The 23,247-nt window shown below is 38.1% G+C and overlaps 2 protein-coding genes and 1 long non-coding RNA gene across 8 annotated transcripts in view; 2 read left to right on the top strand and 1 right to left on the bottom strand.

Annotated features, from left to right (window-relative positions):
- The window catches only part of htt (huntingtin), a 48,229-nt gene extending 42,048 nt beyond the window's left edge, over nt 1-6,181 (top strand). For all 5 annotated transcript variants that reach the window (XM_016232748.1, XM_016232743.1, XM_016232727.1 and 2 more), the window contains 2 exons: nt 5,348-5,508; nt 5,647-6,181. In XM_016232748.1, coding sequence (XP_016088234.1) covers nt 5,348-5,508; nt 5,647-5,860 — 375 coding nt within the window. In that variant the 3' untranslated portion in view covers nt 5,861-6,181. The remainder of the gene's footprint in view (nt 1-5,347; nt 5,509-5,646) is intronic.
- An 85-nt stretch (nt 6,182-6,266) lies between these two features.
- LOC107551233 (uncharacterized) lies at nt 6,267-22,939 on the bottom strand. The gene is made up of 3 exons (XR_001604743.1): nt 22,929-22,939; nt 16,867-16,871; nt 6,267-7,258 (listed from the first exon to the last, which is right to left on the bottom strand). It is a non-coding gene; the product is annotated as an uncharacterized lncRNA (long non-coding RNA).
- Nucleotides 10,315-23,247, top strand: part of rgs12b (regulator of G protein signaling 12b) — a 50,919-nt gene continuing 37,986 nt past the window's right edge. For both annotated transcript variants that reach the window (XM_016232760.1, XM_016232767.1), the window contains exons 1-2: nt 10,315-10,386; nt 11,798-13,898. In XM_016232760.1, coding sequence (XP_016088246.1) covers nt 11,940-13,898 — 1,959 coding nt within the window. In that variant the 5' untranslated portion in view covers nt 10,315-10,386; nt 11,798-11,939. The remainder of the gene's footprint in view (nt 10,387-11,797; nt 13,899-23,247) is intronic.

Raw genomic sequence — 23,247 nt, 5'->3', positions numbered from 1 at the left:
CGAAATCAATATTTCAGCAAGTACATAACCAGCCAGTGTTCAACACTATCGCCATACTTTAGCCCGATTCACAACGGTTAGCTTATAATGTTTTCTAATTTGAGTGGTACGGGTAGGTTTTTGCGGGAAATTCGAGCATGCTGTCGTGTCATTACATCACGTCTGTGAACATAAAGAAGTTGTCCCGGCTACTAGGCTATCTATCGCATGTGAGGATCCTGCAGGTGGCCGATTGTTTATAGCCTTTTCTCACAGCAGCTAGATTAATTAAATGTATCATTTTGATGGCGGATTGTAATCCAGAAAGGATTATGTGTTTATGAAACACATATGAATTAAATGAAATTATATTCGTTTTAAATGTGCTTCTGATTACAGACAGCCTGGGATTACACAAGATTTGTATTTTTAAGACAACCAGTTTGAAGGGAGCAAAATTTGCTTTTTGGGTAAAATAATTTCTTAATATGAAATTCGAATGGTATGACAATTAGAGATTAGACGGGACAGCCGTGGCCAAAAGTTTTGAGAATTACACAAATATTAATTTTCACAAAGTCTGCTGCTTCAGTGTTTTTAGATCTTTTTTGTCAGATATTACTATGGCATACTGAAGTATAATTACAAGAATTTCATAAGTGTCAAAGGCTTTTATTAACAATTACAATAAGTTTATGCAAAGACTCAGTATTTTCAGTGTTGACCCTTCTTTTTTTGACCTCTGCAATTCGCCCTGGCATGCTGTCAAACAACTTCTGGGCCACATCCTGGCTGATAGCAGCCCATTCTTGCATATTCAATGCTTAGAGTTTGTCAGAATTTGTGGGTTTTTGTTTGTCCATCCACCTCTTGAGGATTGACCACAAGTTCTCAATGGGATTAAGGTCTGGTGAGTTTCCTGGCCATGAACCCAAAATGTTGACGTTTTGTTCCCCGAACCACTTAATTATCACTTTTGCCTTATGGCAAGGTGCTCCATCATGCTGGAAAAGGCATTGTTCCTTACCAAACTGTTCTTAGATGGTTGGGAGTAGTTGCTCTCGGAGGATGTTTTGTACCATTCTTTATTAATGGCTGTGTTCTTAGGTAAAATTGTGATTGAGCCCACTCCCTTGGCTGAGAAGCAACCCCACACATGAATGGTCTCAGGATGCTTTACTGTTAGCATGACACAGGACTGATGGTAGCGCTCACCTTTTCTTCTCCGGACAAGCTTTTTTCCAGATGCCCCAAACAATCAAAAAGGGGATTCATCAGAAAAAATGATTTTACCCCAGTCCTCAGCAATCCAATCCCTGTACCTTTTGGAGAATACCAGTCTGTCCCTGATGTTTTTTCTGGAGAGAAGTGGGTTCTTTGCTGCCCTTCTTGACACCAGACCATCCTCCAAAAGTCTTCGCCTTACTGTGCGTGCAGATGCACTCACACCTGCCTGCTGCCATTCCTGAGCAAGCTCTGCACTAGTGGTGCCCCGATCCCGCAGCTGAATCAACTTTAGGAGATGGTCCTGGTGCTTGCTGGACTTTCTTGGGTGCCCTGAAGCCTTCTTCACAGCAATTGAACCTCTCCCCTTGAAGGTCTTGATGATCCGATAAATTATTGATTTAGGTGCAATCTTAAGGCTGATTTATACTTCTGCGTCAGACCTACGCCGTAGCTTACGCATAGACGCACACCCATACGCTGTAGCCTGACGTGCACCTCTCCAAAAATCTAACAGCACGTCAATTCTACGCAGACCGCAAGCGCTGTGATTGGTCTGCAAGAACCCCTCTCTCCATATGTACTTGAGTTTTGTGTGTTTATGTGCACTTTAATATATTTTAATGTTACACCGTCTTAAATAAAATAAAACAAAGCAAAGAACAAGCGTCTTATCATTTATTATACTACATAGCATTATACATCAGTAGTTGTCTGCAACAAACAATGTTGATCTGCCGTGGTACAAGTCCTTGTGCAGATTGAAAGATTGCCATCATCTCCTGTTCCGTTGTTGTCTCCTTTTTGTAGTTTTAAATAATGATTTGATTTTTATTTGCCGCCGTCACGGCTATAATGTTTCTCCGACAAGCCGCTTCTTCTTCGGCTTTTGCCGTGGTACTGCGGGTTACACCAGCAACATGCCCGTGGACACTGCTGACTAGCGTTTTGCATGTGTACTGCACGTTGACGTGGACAACGACACAGAAGTATAAATGAAAACTGACGCATAGCCTACGGCGTAAAGGCTACGGCGTAGGTCCGACACAGAAGTATAAATCAGCCTTTACTAGCAGCATTATCCTTGCCTGTGAATCCCTTTTTGTGCAAAGCAATGATAACAGCACGTGTTTCCTTGCAGGTAACCATTGTTAACAGAGGAAGAACAATGATTTCAAGCACCACCCTCATTTTAAAGCTTCCAGTCTGTTATTATTATATGCAAATTGCCATCATAAAAACTGAGGCAGACTTTGTGAAAATTTATATTTGTGTCATTCTCAAAACTTTTGGCCACGGCTGTACAGAAATTGAAATCTACACGCTAATACATCCTATAGGCAATGTTGATGTTGTTAACATTAATAATTTGAGAATAAAGTATAACAATAATAATAATTTGCATGGTTTGATGTGATATGAGCTAACCGATCTTTAGATAAAATCACCATTGGTAGCGCAATTTATTGTAATGCTTTTTTCCTCAGTTGGTCAGAACAAACGTGGCAGACTTGTTACTTGTTCAGATGACAATATATGGTGAAAATTCTTATTTGGGTTATATATTCCAAAACGTAGGCTAGAATCTGTGAGTGCGAAGTACATTAAATATCCACACCGGTGCGGTGACTGACTACCACATACTCCTCAAAACATTAGATTCATCTGCACTGGAGCCGTGTCGGCGCACAACCTACGCAAGGAAGATAATTCCGCAAACAGCTGCAATTGCAGGTTTTCAAACAGAGATGGCGACAAAGAGGCAAAACTTACGGACTGCAGGTTTAACCTTAGTTAATGCATTAACATTCACAATGAGCAATACCTACATTTGCTACAGAGGTTATTAATCTTTGTTAAAAAATACAACTCTTAGTTCATGCTAGCTCATTAAATAACACAGTCGCAACTTTTGATTTTCACAAAGTGTTATTAAATACTGGAATTACCTGAGATTAATAAATATTTAGAATAATTTTTTCATTGGCAGTTTTTGTTACCTAATGAATTAACTACTGTCAACTAATGAAGCCCTAACGTAAAGTGTGACCGAACAATAACGAATTAAAACACCTTTCAAACAATATCTAGGGCATGTTGTAGTCCAGAATAAAATGTAAAAAATGTAAATAGCCTATTAAGTCATGAGCAATACCTACATTTGCTACAGAGGTTATTAATCTTTGTTAAAAAATACAACTCTTAGTTCATGCTAGCTCATTAAATAACACAGTCGCAACTTTTGATTTTCACAAAGTGTTATTAAATATTGGAATTACCTGAGATTAATAAATGTTTAGAAGAATTTTTTCATTGGCAGTTTTTATTACCTAATGAATTAACTACTGTCAACTAATGAAGCCCTAACGTAAAGTGTGACCGAACAATAATGAATTAAAACACATTTCAAACAATATCTAGGGCATGTTGTAGTCCAGAATAAAATTAAAAAAATGTAAATAGCCTATTAAGTCTAAATATTTAAGTATTTGGCCCTGTGCTGAATGGTTATTTAAATCATTTAAACAGTTTCAGAAACAGAAAGTAGCGCAGCTGCCTTGTTTACAGGGTTTCCGGGGTAACAGCGGCATTTCTGCTGTTCAGTGCCATCTGCTGTCAGAGAGTGAATGTGCGTCTCTCACGTGCTCCGCTTGTTTACATCAGCGTGCACACATCTTTGATGCAGCATACAGCGGTATTGTGCATTGTGACCAGTTGATGGGAAAAGTATTCTTTAAATGCATTCAAAATTCTGAAAAATTTGTAATAATTATTCTCAGTATTTTGAAGTGCCCACGATAACAATATCGTGCATATTCATTATCGTAATATATATCGCATTACCGAATACCGGCACATGTCTAAACCCATAAGACCTTCGTTCATCTTCAGAACACAAGTTAAGATATTTTTGATGAAATCCGAGAGCTCTTGCTGACCCTGCATAGACAGCAACGTAACTGACACGTTCAAGGCCCAGAAAGGGCATTGTTAAAATAGTCCATGTGACATCAGTGATTCAAACGTAATGTTATGAAGCTACATGAAAACTTCTTTTGCAAAAAGAAAACAAAAACAACTTTAATCAACAATTTCTTCTCTTCCTTGTCAAACTTCCAACATGCGTTCACAAGAGTGCCACGACGCATGCGTGTTGCTGCTGCTGACGCAGGAGCCGGCGTTCTGATGTAGAATGTCCACCTCTCTTAGTTCATCATCTGTATATTCTGGGTCAAATAAGTAAGGCTGTGCAAAATTGCAAGTCATCCTCTGTCGAATCTTCAGATATGTTTACGAAAACACTTTTATGTACAGCATATGTCTTCCTTTTGCTTGTAAACAAGGCTCCTGTGTCAGCAGTAGGGCTGCAAAAGGATGAATCACATCCAAAACAAAAGTTTGTTTACATTCTATACGTGTGTGTACTATGTATATTTATTATGTATATAAATACACACACATACATGTATATATTAAGGAAAAATATGTTAGATTTATATATATCAATTATATACAAGTATAAATATTCATAATTATTTTTTAAAATATATATGTGTGTGTATTTATATATACATAATAAATATACACAGTACACACACATAGTATGTACATTTTTATTTTGAATGCGATTAATCGTAATTAATCTTTTTGCAGCCCTAGTGGGCAGCATCACACGTATGCTTCGTGGTACGCTAGTGAATGCACGTCGAAGACACGGAAGAGAAGAAATTGTTGAATGAAGCCGTTATTTTTGTTTTCTTTGCGCACAATGTATTCTTGTAGCTTCATAAAATAACGGTTGAACCACTGATGTCACATGGACTATTTTAATGATGTCCTCACTACCTTTTTGGGTCTTGAACGTATCAGTTGCGTTGCAGTCTATGCAGGGTCAGAAAGCTCTCGAATTTCAACAAAAATATATTAATTTGTGTTCCGAAGATGAACGAAGGTCATAGGGGTTTGGAACGACATGAGGGTGAGTAATTAATGACAATTTTCATTTTTGAGTGAACTAACCCTATAATGCTTCGGGTACTCAGTGATCTGAAATGCTTTTGATTCTTAAAAGTGCAATTTGCAAAATTGGACCCCATTGGCTTTCACGATATATTCATATAAGTGCATATATTTCTCGATACAGGTATTTCAGACACTTCATGCAACTGGGCAGTCCTCCATGGTGCGTGATTGGGTGCTACTCTCGCTGTCTAACTTCACACAGAGGACGCCTGTCGCCATGGCAATGTGGAGCCTGTCTTGTTTCTTTGTCAGTGCCTCGACCAGCCAGTGGATCTCTGCCCTGTATCCTTGAACACACATGATTTTCAGTTGGTGCAGTTATTGCACCCCTTGTATTGGTAACAACACAATTCCTATTCCATACTTTCTTTTCTTTTTTTTTTTTCTTCATACTTGTTTTCCTTAACGTCTTCCCTTTAGCCTACCGCATGTCATCAGTCGCATGGGGAAGTCCGACACAGTGGACATTAGCCTCTTTTGTCTGGTAGCTATGGATTTCTACCGACACCAGATCGACGAGGAGTTAGACCGCAGGGCCTTCCAGTCGGTCTTTGAGATGGTGGCTTCACCTGGTAGTCCGTATTACCAGTTACTTTGCTGTTTGCAGAGCATTCACCAAGACACGTCACTATAATACAGAAAACCGTAATGTATCATTAGGATCTCCACTGCAAATTAGGCATCAGAAAAGATGGTAACAGTACCCGAGCAGAAGACATCACATTTATCAGAACATTACACACCAGGATGCATGGCAACAACAAACAGTTATCTCTGATTGGATGTATGGAGCAGTAACAGTAACATTATACACCAGAGGACATTGCCCCATGTAGTTCATAGTTATTAGACAGTGGGACCAATCCAAGCAGGGCTGCACATCCATTCAAGTATGTGGCCACAAAAACCACAGTGCACTAGAATCTGTAATTAAAAAAAGAAAAGCAGTGCTACCATCAGAATACTTGACTGGTTTCACGGTATGTCACTTAATGTTTTAAAAGTCTATATGGATGCAAGCTTGTCTTCTCTATATTTTGTATGTATAAATGCTCTTCATCTGGTATCAAAGAATGTTACTGTGGCAAAATTGTGAGGCTGGTCGCAAAGGTTATCGGTCAAAACTAACAATGCGTTTCCATCATTAGTAACGTTATATTCTAATATAGAGAATTTTCAGCTATAAACAAACTGACTAAAGAACATATTGTAGTGAATGTTCTTAAAAACATGATGCAAACACTATTAAAATATCTCCTGCACTTCCGGAATTCAGCAGATCCAAGATCAGATCTTTTAGTCCGCAGACCTGGAGTTCAGCTACTCCAAGTTACTTATTGTCCAAACTTGCTAAAATCAATACATCTGGGTATTTTATACAATGCCGGTCTCTACCCTCCTCTCCAACAGTCCATACTCTCCGAAAGACGCTCACTTTCATACACTCGCCACTTATTCAGTTTAAAATAATTCCTTTTGCATGGGCGACACATTGCTTTGCTCTGTGTTTGCTAGCACTTGAAGCGAAAATAGATTGTAAATTGAATTTGTATATCCCCTCTAATGTGGGAGAGGGTACGTACGACTATTGGTATGATAAGATTTTTGTGTATTTAAATGTAAAATGTGTTTGACTTACTAAGAAAGAAGGGTAAATTGCCTGGAACAAAGTTTATTTTTTCCTCTTAAAATTTGGTTGTCTATATTTGTTGTTTTTAAGGTGATACTTTTTTTTAAGATGGAGAAAAACCAGATCACAAATGTGAATCTCTTAAGTCCTTTTGTATGGACAGGGTTTGAAATAGCCATAGCAGTTAGCATAGAGAAGTTTTTAGATGATGGTTTATGCATATGAAATTTGCAGCTCAAATCTACATACTGTGTCCCTTGAAACACATCTTTAGTTTTTTGTTAAATTTCTTTTAAAAGCTCAGGACGAAAGATATGATTATTGATCTAGTGTAATAACTGGAAGTATGTATTTTAATCTATAGAGTGTTTACATCAATGTACAATTTGTGTAAAAGAAATACTATTTGTGATTAAATGAATAAACTGTGGTGCATGACAACACCTATTGGTGGACATGAGATGGTGTAAAGAGAAAGGCTGTTGTAACCCAATGTGTGCAATAACCCAACCTTTCATTTTTGAGAGACTAAAAAAACAATTTATCCATCTCGAGTGGCATAGAAACCTTCACTGTAAATATAAGTCTATTTGAGAAGATGAGGATGTATATTAATTTGAAGCATGCTTTAGTCTGCTTTCAATATTGAGTCAATATTTTATGTGAGGACAACATTTGAAACGAGGTGACTTGTGTTTGTTAGTTAGCTCAGTCTATATGGAAATTGCATAACCATAACTACCAATGACAGATGAATTTGGCAAATTACATGATTCATTGCATGCTTCCATGGAGACAATTAGCTGGTCATGTCTAGTATGTATATGTTTATTATGGTACTATGAAATGTTTGCTTTGTCTTAGTGAAGCAGAACATATACATAGCAATTAATACTTGATATTTTCACTGCTCAGTGAAAAGACTTTACTTCTCTGAAATGTATGGTCAGATTCATCTTAAATTCATCGTAAATATCGCCCCATGCCTGCAGGATTCTTGCAAATCTACAGATTATAGAACCATTCAAAATAATGGATTTACATAATGGGCAAATATACATACGGTGTCCTTTGAAGATCTTTAAATCTCAGTTTTGTTGGGCTAAATAAGATATGTAATGAAGTAATGTTAGGGGTCACGTACAGCTGGAATAACTTAAACGGCTTTCATAAAGACCACCAACATGGTTGGACCAAACGTGAAATAATGCAGAATTAATGTTACTACTAAGCCTATCACATTTTTGTAAATATCAGATGATAAATACCTTTTATCATCTATAGTTTGTGCTTGGAAGCTTCATTTAGGGAAAGAGAGGAAAGAATCCTGACTGGTTATTGCATCTCAGATGGGAATGATTTTTAAGCCACTCCCCTTGAATTTTATTGTTCTTTTCTATCAAATTTAGATTTTTATTCTTTACACCTCCCCCAATTGATCTCAGTAGTGATCCTGTTAGATCTCAAATCAGTGTTTACTTCAGCTAGTTTGATCTGAGATGAAGAACAAACATGCAGTTAAAATTTAGCTGGAGCAGCAGCATGTCCTATAAATATCACAGTACAATGCCATGATGGTCAAGCACCGGAGCTTTCTTTTTATAAAAGGAACCTTTTTACTTTAGTTAGCTATTTAATTAGCTAATTTATGTAAACTATAGCTGATAAAAAGGACAAAAAATGGATATATTTATTTTAATGGATTGTTTAACGTCATAAATCATGAAAATACTATAATATAGAAATGAATAAAAGATGTAAAATCTTCAGTTTGTTTAATTGCATTTTTCATTTATCACATATTGTGGGGCTTGCCAACTAGTGACTCACTCTAAATCCAGCCTGTCAGTTATTTTCAACTTTATTTTACACAGAATGGGAGTTTTAAAGGGGAAAAGAGGAGAAACACTGTTCTTTTTTTATTATCATTATAATTTTTGTAATGTGACAGTTGGATATTTGATATGCACGTTAGATTTAGAAAAACAGTCCTTCAGAGAATATGGCCCTTAAGTAGTTGAAGAGCCCTGAAATATTGTGATTACACAAATTTTTTTAAATCATTATTACTTTTTTTTTTTTTTTTATACATTTACCCAAATGCTTTGAACATTTTCTACTACAAGGTAGGATGTTTTATGATGTGCTCGATAATGGATTAGGATGTTTTAGAGTTTATGCTGGTAATCCTCTGAAAAGCGCAGGTTATTAACTTTCTGTGCAGAACAAATGGGCGGTTACAAGCCCAGGGCTTGTGTGTGTGTAAAATTGAATTTTACATTTATGTTTAAGTCAGTTCAACAGCAGCAGCTGTTAATTAACTAAATTATTTGCTACTAATAATCTTAAAATAAAATAAACCATATCTCTCTTGATAATCCCATCTTTTATGTGTTATGGAACCACCTTGGGTGGAAAAATCTGTCACTTTCTACAGACCTATTTAAAGAACAAGAATTTTTTTTAAATTACTTTAAAGGGATAGTTCACCCAAAAATGAAAATTCTGTCATTAATTACTACCCTCATGTCGTTTCAAACCCGCAAGACCTTCGTTCATCTTCGGAACACAAATTAAGATATTTTTGATGGAATCTGAGAGCTGTCTGACCCTGCATAGACAGCAACACAACTGAAATGTTCCCAAGTCCAGAAACATAGCAAGGAGATCTTTAAGATAATCCATGTGACATCAGTAGTTCATCCGCAATTATACGAAGCTATGAGAATACATTTTGTGCCCAAAAGAAAGTCCTCCGCATCACCCTGGTTCCATTTTGGAGAATATCCGCTGGACGTAAACCGCGTATGCTGTTCTATGTCAGCTGTGTCACGCGGATACGCTGTTTCCGTTCAGATCAAATCACAACAACGCAGGAAACCGATCTGGCGTGATGCAGCTGACACAGAACAGCATGCGTTGTCTAGTCCAGCTGATACTCTCCAAAATGGCGCTACAGGGTGATGCGGAGGACTTTCTTTTGGGCACAAAATGTATTCTCATAGCTTCGTATAATTGCGGTTGAACCCCTGATGTCACATGGATTATTTTACCGATCTCCTTGCTACGTCTCTGGACTTGGGAACATTTCAGTTGCGTTGCTGTCTATGCAGGGTAAATATCTTAATTTGTGTTCCGAAGATCTTACAGGTTTGAAACGACATGCGGGTGAGTAATTAATGACCGAATTTTCATTTTTGGGTGAACTAACCCTTTAAATGGTTCTAGAGTGAACCTGGAAGGGTATATTTCTTAATGCCATTCAACTCTTAAACACTACATCTATATAACACTGAGGATAAACTGAATTATAGCCCTAAATCCAATGTCACGTAAAGGAATAGCCCTTTACCGGTGCTGTCCTTAAAGAAGAAATAAAAAGAAAAAGGAAAAAAACAGATGTAGTTTCCTCCTCCTCCTGGTTCTGCTGTCCACACACCAGCTGCCCTCTCCTTTTGTTTACTCCTTATGCAGCACTAAGGTTACCATGTCATTAAACTTCACATCAGGTTGGGGCACATCCGTCACAAGTAAGAACACTTAATTACCTAATATATAACTATGATCTATAACGCAATATTATCTGTACTGTAATGCAACGATTTCTTTATTTCTTCCTCACAGGAAAGTTTTTTGGGAAGTGGCGGCTAATGTTAGCAATGTAGCCATGGGAATTTCTTGTACTTTATGCGGATATAATTTTTTTTAGGTACAATATACTGTTATTTAACTGCATGAGGATCTATAAAAGATGATCGTTTTATAGCTTTTTACGAGTTGTGTCTCTCTATGTTATTCTAGTCAGCATCTGGCTACTTATGCCGATAATTCAATACCGTTAAATGTTACTCACTGCCCAGCTGTTCCTCGCGAAAACCAACACCGAGGCAGCTCAGCTCTCTATCGATATTAAATATTAAATTAATCTGGAAAGTAGTAGGTATTAAGACGTGTACGGTGGTGTTTTACTTTTAGTCGTTTTTCGCTCGTGTTGACTTCGACACCTGTAGCATAACTTTTGTGGTCAGTTGGCAAGTCTCCGTCAAACTGGGTTTGGGTCGTTGTGGAGATGATTGACAGCCGTGGAAACCAATGAGCGATGAGAAATGTCTAGCGACAGTTCCATTGTCATGGTTACACGTGTTGAAGCGTGGGTATTCCAACAATGGGAAAAAGAAGGCGGGACCGAAAGCAAGAGTGGATGAGCCTTCTTCGCTTCTGTAACTTTAAGAGAGTCTTTTAAGAAACTAAGGAAAAGATATCGATGACAAACACTATTACATTTGTGAGTTTGTGTATCCTGTCAGTGTTCCATCCTATCAGTTTCATGTTTATTATTATAAAATGCTAACTCCACGCCACTTTTCAAAAACACTGTCCCCCGCCTTTAAAATGCATATTGCATATACGCTTGCATATAAATGTCCAGTAAGGCTTGCATTTTGTATTTGGTTAGCATATTGTACGTTCTATATCGTTATATTTTACATACATTATATATAACATTAATTTAAGTGGGTCAGTGCCAAATGACGGCATGACAAAAAATATTGTGAAGTTCTTATAAATTGAATCCTTGTAGTCGTGTTGGTTGCATATATATGAATTTGTTTATCAGTCCAACACCTGGACATTTCTAATTCGAAGCCACACTAAAAAATATGAATAATAAAAAAAAACAAATTAACAATTGAAAACATGTTGATGATGGCAAAAGTGATACAAAAAATGCCTATTCTAAAATGAAGCAATAATCATGACTAAGCAGTAACAGTTACTGCAATTCTCAATGTTTTAATGAATCCCTAATAATTTAATCAACTTGAAATGCATATTTTAATAACTGAAATGATCTGCTCACCATTTCCATATAATTTTCTCTTAATGTGATGATTATTTGTCAGTGTATTAATGAACTTTTCCCCTCTCTCCTTTGTGAAGGTATTGTATGAATATTCAGTCATGCACCATGTTAGTGCCTCAGACTCGGGCTCTGGAGCTGGAAGGATGATATCACTAAACTCGCCATCTCTGCTTTTGTGAGCCCTAGTCAGAAGCGAGTAAAACAGGGATTGAAGCAAGGATGTTCAGACAATCGGAGCAAGGCAGGAGGCGTGTGAATGCCCAGCCATCTGCGCGCATAAGAGGGGTGGAGGTTGCGAGAGGAAGAACAGGCTATGGCTTCACACTATCTGGTCAGTCTCCATGTGTGCTGAATTGCATCCTGAAGGGTAGTCCGGCTGACTACGTGGGCCTTCGCTCTGGAGATCAGATACTAAGCGTGAACGACATCAATGTGTCCAAAGCATCTCATGAGGACGTTGTCAAGCTGATTGGCCGCTGTACAGGTGTCCTACACTTGGTCATTGCTGAAGGCAGTCATAAAGATGCACATTTAGATTCATGTTCAAGCGATGAAGAATTGGGCTTCCATGACCACAAGAGCCACTCACTGCGGCCAAAGATAGACTCAAAGACACTTGGCATAAACCGTGCAGAACGTGTCGTAGCAGAAATGCAGTCTGGTGGAATCTTTAACATGATCTTTGAAAATTCCAGCAACTCATCCAGCAGCTCGGAGAAGGCAGTAGCTTGTGCCTCTGCTTCTAAAACCAGGGCTCTCTCAGAGCCAGACTTCTCGTACGGTAACGACGGCACCCGACAGAGCGATCCCAACTTGCTCACTGAAGAGGAGATGGCCAAAGTGCTCAATGAAGACTCTGTGTTTGTTGATATTTTTGAACAGCAAGAAGAATTTGCCCTGTTGCAGAATGCAGACTCTGCGGGTATACTCAATGTTGGGATGGTTGTGGGATACTTGGGATCTATTGAATTAGCTTCAACAAGTGCCAATTTGGAAAGTGACAGCCTGCAAGCAATTCGTGGCTGTATGCGACGTCTGCGCGCAGAACAAAAAGTACACTCGTTGGTCCTGCTCAAAGTCATGCATGATTGTGTACAGCTGTGCAACGATCGAGGCGCTATTCTAGCCACTTACCCTGCAGAGAAGTTAGCATTCAGTGCCGTGTGTCCAGACGACCGCCGCTTCTTTGGCCTTGTCACCATGCAAGCCACAAATGACCACACCGTGAATCAACACGGTGAGGAGGAGCAAGGCTTGCGTACGTCTTGTCACGTCTTTATTGTAGACCCTGAACTCTGTCATCATAAGATCCACCAAGGTGTAGCCCGACGATTTGGCTTTGACTGCACTCCAGACCCAGATACCGGTGGCTGCTTAGAGTTCCCACCGACTTCCCAGCCGCTTCTACAGTTTGTGTCTGTGCTTTACCGTGATATGGGAGAATCTATAGAGGGTATGCGAGCTCGAGCTTTCCTCGATGGTGATCTAGATGCTCAGCAGAACAACAGCACAAGCAGTAACAGTGATAGTGGCATCGGGAACTTCTTGCCAGAGGAGAAAAACAACCGAGTCCTCTTGGTTGACTTGGGCGCAAACCCTAGTCGCCATGTTCCCACAGGACTATGGGAAAACCCACCAGGACCTCATAGCCAAAGTGTCCTTGGAGGTCTTCCACCACCGCCGCCGCCGCCGATCTCACATCGTAATGGCTACCGCCCTGACCAGTTTGTAGATCACCCTCAGCCCCATCCACATTCCCACGGAGACCCACCTCTGCTTTCTGGCAGGCATCTAAACTCCTCCTCACGGCTGGATGTGTCAGGTCTTCCTTCACGCTCGCACTATTCCACCCATGGCAAGAAGGTGACGGGGGCATCAGGCCAGCGTTGGCTGCCAGTTCACGTCCTGAGAGACTGGCGTCAGGGGCACAGCAGTGATCAGGAGTCTTATGCAGAGTCCACAGACGGATGGTCCAGTGCTAACTGTAGCACCCTGCCACCACCCATGAGTAAGATTCCAGCTGACCGGTACCGTGCTGCAGGCGAGATCGCCTCGCAGCCTCACCGGCTCCATGCGCAGAAGGACGAGTGGACTAAGAAGCTGTTTGGGGAGAAGAACCTACGAGAGCATCAGCAGCAATTGAACGATTGCAGAAGAATGAAAGATTCAGAGAAAAAGGTAAGAGAATTTTTTTAAGCCCCCGATTCAAGTTCTGTTTTCAAGGCTACCTCATTCCAGAGGAGTTGACCTCAAATTGAAATACATTCAGAATTACAACAGTAAGTGATCCTCCGGATTAGGAAGAATTAGTAAGTAATGATTTAAAATTTGATACAAGTGCAGTACACTGGTTAATGAGCCAGTGAATGTGTTGTTCAAACAATTGTTGTCTGTGCAAAAAGTCCTTGCAGGCGAAAAATAATGTTCTTGGAATGGATATCACCTTTTCCTTGTTCTTATTATCAGGCAGGGCATGATCCTTTACTTTGCTGTTTTCAATTGCACTAGGAATTTCCACCACAGAGTTTCTGCAAAAAATAAATAAAAAAGTTCACTGATATTCTCACTCATTTTATGTTTAAAATATGCTGTTGCTCTTATAGTTTTACATTGTTACTCAGTAAAACTGCACAAACACTTCACTGTCAAAAATAATTCTTTCAGGTAGGTGACATGCGTAGGCAAGCTGAAAATACCTCTTTCCCATTTGCTGCTTCAGCTGCTGCTCCTCGCTTGGAGGGAACATGTTAAAACTGACCCTGAGATGAGAAGATTGAGATACAAAGCTGGGTTCGAATCAATCTCCCAGTGGAAAACTTTCCGTTCAAATGGCTGTGAGCTTCTGCTCTGATCTGACTGCCTTTGATGGGCCTCCAGCAGCTCAAGTTTTGGATGGTAGATGTCAAACCACTGAAATGAATCTGATCAGGATAATTTTAGAAATGGTTCATCCAAACCAAATTCTGTCATCAGTTCATGTTGCTCCAAACCCATATGATGTTCTTTCCTCTGTGGAACACCAAAGGAGAAGTTTAGTAGAAAGTTGATGCACTCTCTTCCATAAAACAAAACCAGGTGCTGTTAAACTCCAAAAATTATGAAAGTAAATTGCCCTAAAACTACACTCTCAAGAAAAGTGGTTCTAAAGGGTATCAGATCAGGGTTCTTCGGTCTGCAACAATAGCAGAACCCTTTTGTCCCATCGTGTCTCTTTCATTAGTTTAAGTAAAAGCAATTGAGCCCTTCACAATTTGGGCAGTACCCTCAACTGAAGAGAGATGGTCGCACTTGCATGTTCAAAACACTAACACAAAGAACCATTTCAAAAGGGTTCGTCGGGATGATATGTTTGTAAATAAAACTGTTACTATGCTTAAAGAACCTATAAAGAACCATCTTTTTTGTATTGCGGATAACTCACACAATGTATTCCAAGTTTTCAGAAGCCATATGATACTTTGTGTTCTACAGATGAAATTAAAGTCATACAGGTTTGGATTGACATGAGGGTGAAATTACAATATTCTTCAACAGACTAAGTGACGTGACATGACATGTGGCCAAGTATGGTGACCCAAGTTTTAAGTGCTCTGCATTTAACCCATCCAAAGTGCGCACACACACACACACACACACAGCAGTGAACACACACCCGGAGCAGTGGGCAGCCATTTATGCTGAGGCGCCCGGGGAACAGTTGGTGCAGGTTCGGTGCCTTGCTCAAGGGCACCTCAGTCGTGGTGTAGCGCTGTACAGAGCGCTACACCAGAGCACAGAGCGCTGTACATTCACTCCCCCCACCTACAATCCCTGCCGGTACAAGACTCGAACCCGCAACCTCTGGGTTACGAGTCAGACTCTCTAACCATTAGGCCACGACTTCCCCTGGACTTCCTCCGACTATTGACTGGACTATTTGTGAAGTACTAAGCTCTCTAAAAACACAGTTTCTCAGATAAAGTAAATCCCCAGAACTGCTCCACAGGAGCTAAAGGGCCCAAACAGGCCCAAAGATGTCCACAGGCCCAAAGCAACAAAACAGACAACATTGATTGGATTTCCCAGAATAGTATTGTAGCTGTTATATGCATCATCTGTGACAATAGCTTCAGGGTCTGCTAAAAACAGTAAGGCATGTCAGACATCAATGGTCTTGTGTTCACTGCTTGAAGGAATTGTTTTTCATTCTCTGCTTGTTTCATTCTAGCACCGCTTATAATGTGGACATCAACATCAATTTTATTTTTGAATGTCTGCATAAGGAAAAGTGGTATTTTTGGATGCTGTAGCATTTCTTTAAGCATTTTCCACTAATTAATTTGAATAGTGTGACAAATTAATATTTAAAAATACAAATACTCCATGTAGTCTCTCATTTATTGAGGTAATAAAAACTGCATGCTTAAATGTAGTTGCTAAGGTGATTCCAGGCTGTATTATTGATATGGGAGCATTCTAGTTGAGCGCTGTTGACATAGAGACCATGCCACGTCTGTCTCACACTGGTGGCAGCAGCCATGACTGATGAAGAGGTGTGAGGTATCATGGCAGCATGAGTTTTAATAGTGTACAGTCAACCTGAATAAGGCTGATAAATTATGTTAATGAATGTAAGTTGCTTTGAAGTTGTAATTTTCTTTACTGCATTAGCTGCACAATCCCAAAGCATAGGGATCTATTCACAGTGGTTTTTATTATATTAGTTTAAAATGTCTTGTCTGTTTGTGAGATCATGAAAGAGACCAAACTTAACATTTGCTTGGCATCCACATTGGGGCATAAGTTGATCTCTTACTCACCAACAGGCGGCACTGTTCCACTGTCTGTGTGTCAGTTACAGGTCAAATACTTGTTGCAATATTGTATGATGATTCTTTTGCTTTGTTCATTTGACCTCCCAAACTCAATTACATTTTCAAATGATTATTCATTTAGGTGGTATGTATAAATGACAATGTAACACTGTACTGGTAACACTGTAGTAGATAGCAACACTTTAAGGACCAGTTCTCACTTTTAACTAGGCCTAGTTGCTTATTAGCATGCATATTACTAGCATATTGGCTGTTAATTAGTACTTACAAAGCAGATATTATTGCCTTATTTTGCATGGCCATATTTTAGATCCCTTAATCCTACCCCATACCTAAACTTAACAACTATCTTACTATTAATAAGCAGCAAATTAGGAGTTATTGAGGAAAAAGTCATAGTTAATAGGAAGTAGTGAGAATTGGACCTTAAAATAAAGTGTGACCTTTTAGAATAGGGAACACATATTTACTATTAATGAAGAGTTACCTCCTCAATAAATGCCTAATTACTGCTTATTGATAGTAAGGTAGTTGTTTAGTAGTCATGCAGAGAGAAGTGTTAAGGGATCTTGAATATGGTCATGCAGAATAAGGCATTAATATATTGTTAGTAATATGCATGCTAATAAGCAAAGTTAATAGTGAATATGTGATCCATACTCTAAAGTGTTACCAAAATATCTAACCAATTGGTTTCATTTTATTTATATTTTATTTAAATGTTCAATATATTTTCATTTGTTTGTCACTTATTTGCATTTATTGCACAAACATTTTTTCCCCAAATTATGATACAATAGATATTGTTCAAAGAAAAGACGAAAAGTGTTTTCTTGTTAATGTTAATAGTTAATGTAATGTCAATAGTTAATGTAATAAATGCAGCTGACTTCATACATCCACTAAAAATCACCTTGTCAGCAGTTGGCTAAAAGTAATTGCAAAATTGACCCACTGAACTGTGTACAAGAAAAATTTGTTTAATTTTCAGGTTTATATTATTTGTAAATTACTTACCTACAATGACTATTCATCATGTGCTAGAAAAAGACATGCCAAGACTTGAGGAGAGCAGTATAGAACAGTCGTCATGTCAGTTATAATCCATACTGGGTATTGTTTTTCAGTATTGAGATGTTTAACAGTTGGTTATATGAATACTTATTTGCAGTGGCTGTGTGGTTGTAATCTTATAGTGTGATGGATTATTCTATAATAGATTTTTGCAGATCTGCTTCATGGACCTACAGAGAACAAGATAGTTTTGCGATGGGTATGAAACAGATAAACAGATAGATGTTTTTATAGTGACATTTCTTGCTATGGTTTGTCATTCCAACATGGATGAAGTAAACAGGAAAGAAAGCTCCTCAAAGATAGCTCCTCCCTGATAAGTCCTAAGAGGTCTATGCAGTGCACAGTACATCCCTGCTCCCCACAGGAATCCATGATGTTATCTCAACCCCATGACTGACCCAACTGCACCCTAAGAGGGGTGAGAGAGCTAGAGAAGGAAAGTGTAAATAGTTCAGTTATGGGGTGAATAAATCAATAGGTGAAACTGTCATGAAATAAAAAAGAGGACAGAATGCACTTTGAGACCTTTCAGCTTGTACCATTCGCTCTTTGGCAGCCTAAAAAAGAGCTTTAGGCTGTGCTGATGTAAGCATAGTCATATGAGCCTCATGTTTCTATGCCTTTCCCTTCATCATTAATCTTTTGAAGTATATAAATAAAAAAATGTTCGTCCTAGGATTCAAGTGCTACACACAAAACAGAGCAGCTCCCGCTAACATCTGGAACATTTAGTGTTGTTCTCCAAAACCAATGTTGACAGCTCTATGCTTCTTTTCAGCAACCACCCGCAAGATTCACCCAAGGAACGTAGTTTAGTCCATGATATTTCTTTAGATTAATTCACAACGCTGTGGTGCTCAATTGCCATGGAAACCACTGGGGTGATCAAGAGGCGGTCGCTCATGTCTGGCTAACCTATTCCTCCATAACATGACCGATAGTGTTTTTAATGAAACCCAATATGGGTCTAGTATCCAGACACCAGGAATGAATGCAGAATTTATTCGCTGCACTACAAGAGCAAACCTTTGTGCTCTTTGAATTTTTGTTTGATTTGTTGTTTTGTTTTCCTCTTTACGTCGCTTTACGCTTCAGTTGTTTCACATACAGTTCTTAACTTTCATATCCTTTCTTTATGAAACCTGTGTTCATCTATTTCCATAGCGCACATCATTTGTTCTCTCCTGATTCTATGAGCTTTCTTTTTATGGTATGTGCATCATGTGAGTGTGTGTGTGTGATCGTGTCTTTGCATGCTTGCCTTGAAATTCACATTGTGAGTGTGTGTGATTGAGAGAGATATTATGTAAATGTCCTGTCTTGTTAGCCTTAAAGAAATGTTTCACCAAAAATGAAAATTCTGTCATTGTGTAGGCCCGCTCACCATCTTTCTATACAGAAAAAGCACACGAACTTCACATGTGCAATCACGTTAAAATCAATGTGAAATATGTGAAAGACACATGAAAAATGTGGTTTTGGAACACTTTCATGGTCTAAATGTGTGAAACCCATGTGATCGCATATTATCAATGTGTTAGACCATGCAAATATTCCAAAACCACATGTTTCATGTGTGTTTTAACTATTTCACATTGTTGAAATGATTTTCTAACAGTGATTTTAACATGTGATTGCACATGTGAAGTTCATGTGCTTTTTCTGTAAGGGAACCTTATCTCCAGGGAAACAAAGAAAATATTTTGAGAAATCTTTGAAATTTCCTATATTAAAAGTCAATGGTCACCAAAACGGTTGGATTACCAACATTCTTCGAAATGTATTATTTTGTGTTTGCAGAAGAAAGAATGTCAAACATGTTTGGGATGACATGAGTGTGAGTAAATGTTGACAGAATTATAATTTTTGGTTTAACTATCCTTTTAAATGCGGACACATTTGTGCATAGCTGAAGTATGTACTGCCCTGACTCTCATGTGCTTGTAGTCACTTGTGTTGGCATATTTGTGTGTGTGTGCATATGTTTGTTATCACTTGATGTGTCATAATGATGAGGCTGAACACACAGAGTTCGCTGCGTTTCTAGGCAACACAGGAGGCCATTTGATTACACTGCTCTTGTCATCTGCACAATCAGCCTCTAAACTTTAGCCTATGAAAATGATCCCTCTAATCAGTCTGTCTGACCACCTGACTACCAATTCTCCCATCATTTTACATTCGTCCTTCTGTTTCTTTGTCTAGCGTCACTGATGATCTTTCTCTGACTGCATTAGGGTTAATGCTGATGTATTTTTTTCTGTTGCAAGACTTTCTTTTATACCAGTTAAATGTGTAGAGAATGTGTAAATATTGTTGCTATGAGGCTTTGTTTGAGTGCTTACGGTTGAATAGCAATCAGACATACTACTTGCACCTGGTACATAGAGAATGGGCAAAAAATCTCTTTAAAGGGATACTCCACTTGTAAATGAAAATTCTCTCATTATTTACTTACCTTCATGCCATCCCAGATATACATGACTTTTTTGGACACAAAGAAAGATTTATAGAAAAATAATCCATCTCTTTGAGGCCATAATGCAAGGGGATTCCCAGAGTTGATGCTTTGCAAAGAGAACATGATGTTAATCCATACGACTCCATTTAATGAAGCAGTGTCTTCTGGCTTGTTTGTTGGAAGCAATTGTTTATATTAATATAGTTTATCTTAAAAAAAATTATAAAATAAATATTTATATTCTTCTTATACAAACATATTTCACTTCAATAGACATTGATTCAACCACTGTATTATATGGACATAGATCTAAAATATTTGTATTCATCTAAATCATCTAAAGAAAGAAAGTCATGGATTTCATGGGTTAGTAAATGATTTTCACTTGGGTTTTCACTTTAAGGTGCAGTCAAATTTTCCATTGTTTAGTGAGTTTTCATGGGCAAAATCCAGTAATTTCAATTGGAATCCCAGTCTGGAATTTCATGTGAGTGTAAAAAATGTCCCAACGTGGATTACAGGTTCAAGTTGGTCATACAAATTTGCTGTGAGCTGTGCTTAATAAATCGCTACACTATTGACAGTAGACCTATTTTGCATATGAAGTTTTACTGAAAGTTTGCTAGTGTGACTGTACCTTTTCACTGAAAAAAGTACTTAAGTCGGTTGCAGTAGTGGCAGGTGTGAGTTTTACACATGCAAGCATTACATACACAAATTTTCTTTAAGAAAATTATACAAATCTTGTTATTTTGGCAACACTGTGCAGTGCAGCTAGTGACACAAATGTCATATTTAACTTAACTTGTGTTGTTAGGAAATCCTCTTATAAAAATCACATTAGTGACAAAAGTATCCTTTACGTGGTTAATTTTTACACTCGCACACACAAGTGCACATTTCCCCATGTGTCTGTTCATGTGATCCTCAAACAATATCGCCAAACGTTCCTCTCATAATGAAAACAAACAGCGAGAGGAGAGTTGTTTACTGGCTCCTCTGTGTATTTCACACGTGGAGTGGATGAGAAATGTTGTTGTCCTTTTCAAAAATAGGGAGAGGGAGACAAAGCGCTTATCACTTCTATTTCTCAGGAGACTGTTTTGGTAGACGGACACTGTGATATGATTATGAGCTGGGATTAAGACTGTCCACCAGACTCTCTTGTGTGTGCAGAACTAAGGATGAACGCAAATGTAGAAGTCTGATGAATGATCATGAGTGAACTTAAAACATGATATTTAAAAGTGATTTAAAATACACTTTTATAATAAATAATCATTTAAAATAGCATTTGCATATGTTTTATGATGTAATTTATTGTTGAATTTTCCGCAGCCATTACTCTTCAGTCACAGGATCCTTCAGAAATCATTCCAATATACTGATTTGCTAATGTGATGGTATTTAATATTTAGAAGTATTGTTTTATTTGTCACATTTCTATATTCAAAAGTTTTATATTTAAAACTTTAATCAAATAACATTTATGCAATTGTAATTATAGTGTGTAATTTAATTTTTATTATTTTATCAAGACATTTCTCAGTCAGTAGTAGCCTAGATGAATTTTAAAAGTGCTGTCTTGATCTTGGTCTTGACTCGATCTCTCCTTGCCTTGGTCTTGGTCATGTTTTGGTCTCAACACACTCTGGTCTTGACTTGATCTCGATTTAGGTGGTATTGACTACAACACTATTCATTTAGTCATTTAGTCATTTTGCAGACACTTTTGTCCAAAGCGACTTACAATTGGGGAATACATAAAGCGATTCTTCTTAAAGAGGCAAACAGACGCAGGAAGTGCTCATAATACCAAGTTTTAGGCATTTGTTCAAATAAGTATTTATCACTAGTTTATTTATCAAAGAATCCTGAAATAAAATGTATCTCAGTTTTTACAAATATATTAAGCAGTAAAAACGTTTTTCAACATGGAACCACTATTAATAATTAAGCACCAAAGCAGCATAATAGAGTCATTTTTGAAGGATCATGTGACACTGAAGACTGTGTTGTCATCAAATAAATGACTTTTTAAAATATATTCATATAAAGAGTTATTTTTAACTGTAATAATATTTTACATTACTTCTGTTTTTACTGTAATAAAATCTTATTTATTCCAAACTATTTGCTGGCTTTACTCAGCTCAAATAAAAAAAAAGTTCACAATTTCCAGCAAATGTCTTAAAGGGATACTCCACCCCAAAATGAAAATTTTGTCATTAATCATTTACCCACATGTCGTTCCAAACCCGTAAAAGCTTTGTTCGTCTTCGGAACACAATTTAAGATATTTTGGATGAAAACCGGGAGGCTTGTGACTGTCCCATTGACTGCCAAGTAAATTACACTTTCAAGGTCCAGAAAAGTATGGAAGACATCGTCAGAATAGTCCGTCTGCCATCAGTGGTTCAACCGTAACATTAAGAAGCGACGAGAATACTTTTTTGTACGCGAAGAAAACAAAAATAAATGACTTTATTTCAACAATTCGTCTCCTCTGTGTCTCTCCGCATCACCGTAGCGCCATTTTGGAGAATATCCGCTGAACGCAAACTGTGTACGCTATTCTGTGTCAGTCGCGACACAAGGATACGTTTTCTACGTGTATTTACGCTTTGATCTGAACGAAAACAGGTCATTCATGCACCGCGGCTGACACAGAAGAGTGTACGCTGCTTGCGTTCAGCAGATATTCTCCAAAATGGCGCTACAGTAATGCGGAGAGACACAGAGGAGATGAATTGTTCAATAAAGTTGTTATTTTTGTTTTCTTTGCGTACAAAAAATTATTATCGTCGCTTCATAATGTTACGGTTGAACCACTGATGGCAGATGGACTATTCTGACGATGTCTTTCATACTTTTCTGGACCTTGACAGTGTAATTTACTTGGCAGTCAATCGGACAGTCACAAGCCTCCCGGTTTTCATCCAAAATATCTTAAATTGTGTTCCGAAGACGAACGAAGCTATTATGGGTTTGGAACGACATGGGTGTAAGTGATTAATGACAACATTTTCATTTTGGGGTGGAGTAACCCTTTAATGTGTAAATATTTGTATTTACATTAAAAGTTCAACAACTGAGACATAAATTCAATGGGATTCACAGACATTTGATGAACAGAAATAGAATGATGAGTTCCTGAAGTAAATGAATATGAAAA

This window comes from Sinocyclocheilus grahami, unplaced genomic scaffold (assembly GCF_001515645.1).
Source record: "Sinocyclocheilus grahami isolate Dianchi unplaced genomic scaffold, SAMN03320097.WGS_v1.1 scaffold17.1, whole genome shotgun sequence".
Lineage (NCBI taxonomy): Eukaryota > Metazoa > Chordata > Actinopteri > Cypriniformes > Cyprinidae > Sinocyclocheilus > Sinocyclocheilus grahami.
The sequence above is the reverse complement of the archived record's forward strand: the minus strand, read 5'-3'. Positions and strand labels throughout refer to the sequence as shown.